Genomic DNA, 5723 nt, shown 5'->3' with positions numbered 1-5723 from the left:
AAAAAAAAAACAGTAACGTTTTAGATAATCAGGGAAGTAATGTCCCTGAGTTTCAGACTATTTCTTTTGAGTGTCTTTCCTGAGAAATGAGATGGAGTACGGCACTGAAAAGAGACATGAAACCTGAACCTGTGGATCAACCAGTGATAGGAAAGAGGATATTAATGGGCTTATAAAGACGTTGTGAGGATACTGCTTCTCAGTCTATGGAACATTTGGATCAAGTTAAGGCAGAATGAGGAACGTATTAAGATACAACTCCGAGGTCCCATTCACAGATAACTTGGGCCTGGGCTGAGGTCTGTGCATTTGCATTTCTCAGGATTCTCAGGTGGTGTTTGCTGGTGCAGAGACAATTCTTTGTGTACTTCATTGAGAAAAGCTAAACAAGCATTCAGTGACTAAGTTTTACACCCAAAGGTATTGACACATGCTTACCCTAGAGTTCTGTCACAGAGAAGAACATCTAAGAACATGAATAAACTAATAAACGAGATAGCAATCAATTATTTCCATGGCCTAGACAAGGCCCTGGAGAGATGATCGCAGTAAAATTATAGTTACCTTATGAATTGGAGGACAGATCTTACCCTTACGTTTCCATAGACGTTTTAGGAATTGATCTGCAACTTCCCTCCTTGCTTCAGCCTGACTTTCAAAGAACCGGGCAAAAGGGGGCATTTTCTTATCAACCACAAAGCTGTAGGCCTAGAACAGAGGTAAACTATGAGAATATTGGGGATGGGAGAAGTGTTTTTTTTTTTTTTGTGGTTTTTTGAGATAGAGTTTCTCTGTGGTTTTGGAGCCTTTCCTGGAACTAGCTCTTGTAGACCAGGCTGGTCTCAAACTTACAGAGATCCGCCTGCCTCTGCCTCCCGAGTGCTGGGATTAAAGGCGTGCGCCACCATCACCCGGCAAGGGGATGGGAGAAGTTTAAATCTTGTTTCTAGCACTCTTGTTCATTAATTCTTAGATTAGTGACAGAATGCAGTGAAAGATTCATTAATCCCAACATGTCTACATTAAAAAATATACCAATAATCACATAGTGGTAAAACATATTAATTCTGCCTCACACAACTGTTTGATGCCCATTTAATTCTGGGGACCTACTCCAAAGGTTGTATTCTCTTCATCCTAACCCATGATTTCCGATTACAGTTCTAAATCAACAGACATCCATACCATAACCAACTGAGCTGCCATTTTACCTAGTATCAAATTGCAAATATACCTAGGAATATTTCTAAATGATAACAAATCCATTGTCACCCATAACAGAGCAGAATCCTCCCACATAGGCATTCAACAGTCCATACTAACCATTCCTAAATACACACAGGAGATATGCAGGTGGTAAGCCACAGCTTGGTTTAAGGCATCTACACATTCTTTAGAAAAAGGGTTGCAGAAGTACATCTCAGCACTAGGGAAATTAAGCCAAACAATGAGCTTCCCACTGCTGTGGAGTGCTTCTTAAATCTGATAGGTCAGCCCACTTCTAATGACAAGGTGAATTTTCTTCCAGCTGTAACTAATAGTAACCGACCCACCAACAAAGGCAGTGTTTCTGAATGGAAGACCAACTCTGTTCAAAGAAGACCTGTGGAGGGGGGAATTACTCTAGTTATCTCCGCGTTCAGTGTTCTGGCTAATCTTTCTAAATATGATTAGAGAAGGCTGATATGCCCTGGGAGAGTGGTGCATTGTCACAAGGGATTCATTGCCTTTGCTCATCCCTCTCCCTCAGAACTATGATGGCTCAGCGTGCTGGCTCCACAGAGAATCTACCCTACCACCCCAAACTTTGTGCATAAGACCTCAGCAGGCTTCACACGGCTGAGCTTAGCATGGGATAAGGCAGGGTTCTGAAAAAGCAAAAGCGTGTCAGCTAGGAAGAGTAGGGCAGAGTCTCTGAAAAAAATATGCATTCTAAATCTGTCTTGCTAGGGAAGGCAGAGAAGTGGAATCAGAAAGGAGGCGATCTTCCCGAGAACAGCTGCAGGTACCAGATGAGGCCGTAGTTTCCCAATTTCTCTGTTGAATTCCTTCGTACTCCATCTCTCTGAAGTTCCTGCCTGGCCTGATGCCGACTTCTTCATTATCTATTACCTTCTGAGGCCAGGGACTGTTGTACTTGATTCACCATTCCTATGATCCATAATGAGCTACTTTTAGGTAGTATGTTGAACCAGCACTGATTAATAACAGTGTATTTTTTATGTACGTAAAAGGCCAAATGTTCCATACGTCTGGTGGATCTCTACTTGGACCTAAGTTATGTCTGCATGAATACAAGTGGAAATTGCATGTGTCCAAAAGTCTATCTCTGGGAGGTCATGAGGGGTGAGCACTTTCGTGAGGGAGGATGAGTCAGTGAAGGAGCTAAGCTTTCAAAGCTGGGCAGAGTTTCACACACAAATATCTTAAGGAAGACTATAAAAATGTCACTTTACTTGTATCTTTTGTTTCCTGATGCAACACTGTTTTTGGCCCCCATTGAATTAATGCCTCCATTTTGGAAAGAGAGAGAGTTTAAGACAGTGCCTCTCAAACGATAGTTTACCTAGGAATCACCTGGGACTTAGGTTCAACTACAGAACTGTGATGGGTGGAGCCTGATACACTGCATCTCCGAGCTGCTGCCAGATGCTCCCCATCAAGGGATACACCTTGAGAAGAAGGGTTTCAAGAATATTCCCCAAAAGACCCTAATGAAATTCTGTAAGTTAGAAGCCATGCTGCTGGTGATCTTTGAGTAGGAGGAGAAAGGAAGATTCTCCAGAGGTCACTGTGTTACCTTGACATGTCTAAACTGTCAGGACCTCCATGGCAGAGTCCCTGGGAAGCAGAAATACTAAAACATTTGGGGATGCTGGACTCTGCAGGTCAGAGCAGGCCAAGGGGAAGGAACATGGAAGCTGTAAATATTGTGTACTGGTTCTGCTCACAGCTGAGGAAAACATGACCCAACTCCTCCTTCCCCAGTTCATGAAATTTTTCAGAAGATCAGAATACTGTATGAGTAATAAGGGCTATTGATAAAACGTTTGGTTTGTTACTCTCTGTATGATGCAGTTTCTATGTGAATGAGTCGACAGGCTGTAGATTTTAGTTTAGCAAGACTTTTATGATCAGTTGGCTATCTTTGCAGGATTCTAAGATACTGTAATGATACCTCCACACAGAAGTGGCATGATTCTACTGTTCCTTCTGGGACAAGACATAACTGAATATATGTATTTATAGTCATATAAACTTTATGCACACATATGAAGGAATACTAGCTTTATCCTGTGGCTAGATATTACTAAGTGGTTTAGGCAGGGTTCTCTAGAGGCACAGAACTTAAGGAAGTAATTTCCTCTCTCTATAGAAAGGGAATCTATTGGACTGACTTATAGGCTGTAGTCCAGCAATGGCTAGCTGTGAACGGAAGGTCCAAAAATCGAGTGGTTTCTCGGCGCCATGAGGCTGGGTGTTTCAGCTGGTCTTCTGTACGTGCTGAAATTCAAAGAAGTAGGCTCCAATTCAAGGCCAACCAGCCAAAGAAGGAAACCTCCCTTCCATCGTCCTTCCATAGGCTTCCAGTTGAAGGTGTGGCCCAGATTAAAGGTGTGTCTTCCTGCCTCAAGATCACAGGTATGTCCTCCATTTCTGGCATTCCAGAAACACCCCAGTAGACAACCCAGAACAGCCATCATTCTAAGGAATGCTGCTTATATTGCTATTTATCCATTTTTAAAGAAATTCAGTGGTTCCTTTTTTGCTTTACATATTTTTATAGCCTTTATAGTAATTTTGCTGTAATAAAGTATGACAGATGTTCTGTAGGCTTTCAGGTACAGCTATTTTTTTCTAAATCAACCCCTACAACCTGAAATATATTTATTATGTATAATTATCATAAAATATATGAAATTATAGTTTTAAAAATGAACAGTCTGTGATTGACTAAGAGATCACTGACTATATATAGCCTAATGTCTTCTTAGGAAAGTACAAATGACGCCTATTATAGGATCAGTGAAATATGAGGAGGCATTGTTACATCACATTATATTGGATACACATGCAAATGCTTAAATAGTCATAGAAAAGAAGATGATCAGGGAATAGAGTTCAATAGGACTTTAACCACTTTCTGGAGACACAAATAGCATTGACAACATGTCTCTATCATAACTATGGTAACCATACCTGCACTTTAATTTGGCAAATGCTTTTTGTGGTACCCCAAAGTGTACATCCTAGTGAAAAATGTGACTTTCACCCATTGAAAAGCAACCTAATCTTACCCCAAGAGAAGGGAATTATGATCTCACTAATCAGACTAAAATGTCTATATTATTAGCACGTACACTGGTAAATACTTATCACAACGAGATAGACATCATATCATCACATGAATTTTTCATTGTTTATTTGTACAAACACATACACACACACACACACACTGCCACCACCACTAATGTCATTACTACCAAAACTAACAATCACAGCAACAGAAAATAGAACAAACCCTTAAACCCACCCTCCTATGCTAGTCTGTGATGTGGACAATCTTTGTTGAGATCAGTTTCCCTGGATGGCTACAGTCAGTTCCTTCTCTGCCGAGGAACTAATGTGCAGTGTTTGATGAGAAAAAACATGTTGTCACTGTTTTTGGTGAGTATGTGTCTGGTTTGATTCCAGCATAGTTTGACACAAACACTGGAAAAAAATGAAAACAAAAACTGCAGAACCAATGCCACCAATGGCATCCTATGATTGAACGGCTGTGCAGGATTGGTTCAGGTGTGAGGAGCAGGATGATGGAGGTGATGGTCGGCTCGTGTGAATGTCACTGGCAAGGACTGACATGCTGACTGCTACAGGAATGTGATATTAAACCTTGTGGGGAAGATGTTATTTAGGCGTTTGCCTTTTCCCATCCCCTTTTTTCTAACAAATCCACATTGATGACATTTTATATTAATTGAGCTTTTTCATATTTTTTATTATGTTTATAACCAATTGCCTCAAGAGCCTACTGCGCTGACATCTCTGCCATGATGGACTATATCTTCTTAAAGCACAAGGCAAAAGACTCTCTTCCTTAATTTGCATTCATGAGGCATTTTGTCTCTCTAATGAGAAAAGAAACTTATCCAGAAAGCTGGTACTAAGTGTAGAACAGTTGCTGAGATAAACCCGACTATGTAGTCCAGAGGCCTTTAGAACGGATTTGCCATAGGAATCCGTAAGCATTTGGAGAGCACGAGAATGCAATGAGCAGAACTCAATGAGACATTCTGTTGGGGAGTGAAAGACAAGCATGCCAAGAGAGAGACAGACAGTAGAAGCCTGGTATGATACTTCAGACTGAGACGTGAATTCTAGCAAGAACAGTCCTGGTGGCTATTTGGGTTGTGGTCAGGTGAAGAATCCGGCTGCATCCTGACTGTGTCTTCACAGCTTGAGTGAGGCCAAGTTTAGAAGCAATGATCTAATTCGTGAGAAGGAAGAAGTATCAGGGCAGGGTATCATTAAGGCTGTGTCACAATTGCTGCTCATGTTCTCATCCAGCTCCCCAGACAGAAAGAACAACAAACAGCAGAAAAATAAGCAAAGTGTGTAGTTTCGTGCAGAAGGGAGACTGAATTTAAAGATAGAGACGGGGTTAGTGTGAAAACAACTCTAATCTGTCTTTATTAATGCTATTAGCATTATTAAAGAGAAAC

General features: G+C 41.1%; 1 protein-coding gene across 1 annotated transcript in view; it reads right to left on the bottom strand.

Annotated features, from left to right (window-relative positions):
* The window catches only part of LOC101987459 (soma ferritin-like), a gene marked incomplete at its 5' end in the record, with an annotated part of 24945 nt that overhangs the window by 1908 nt on the left and 17314 nt on the right, over window positions 1–5723 (bottom strand). The window contains one exon of the mRNA XM_026787552.1: window positions 565–708. Within this exon, the coding sequence (XP_026643353.1) occupies window positions 565–708 (144 nt within the window). The remainder of the gene's footprint in view (window positions 1–564; window positions 709–5723) is intronic.

The sequence above is a fragment of the Microtus ochrogaster genome, chromosome 2 (assembly GCF_000317375.1).
Source record: "Microtus ochrogaster isolate Prairie Vole_2 chromosome 2, MicOch1.0, whole genome shotgun sequence".
Classification (NCBI taxonomy): Eukaryota; Metazoa; Chordata; class Mammalia; order Rodentia; family Cricetidae; genus Microtus; species Microtus ochrogaster.
The sequence above is the reverse complement of the archived record's forward strand: the minus strand, read 5'-3'. Positions and strand labels throughout refer to the sequence as shown.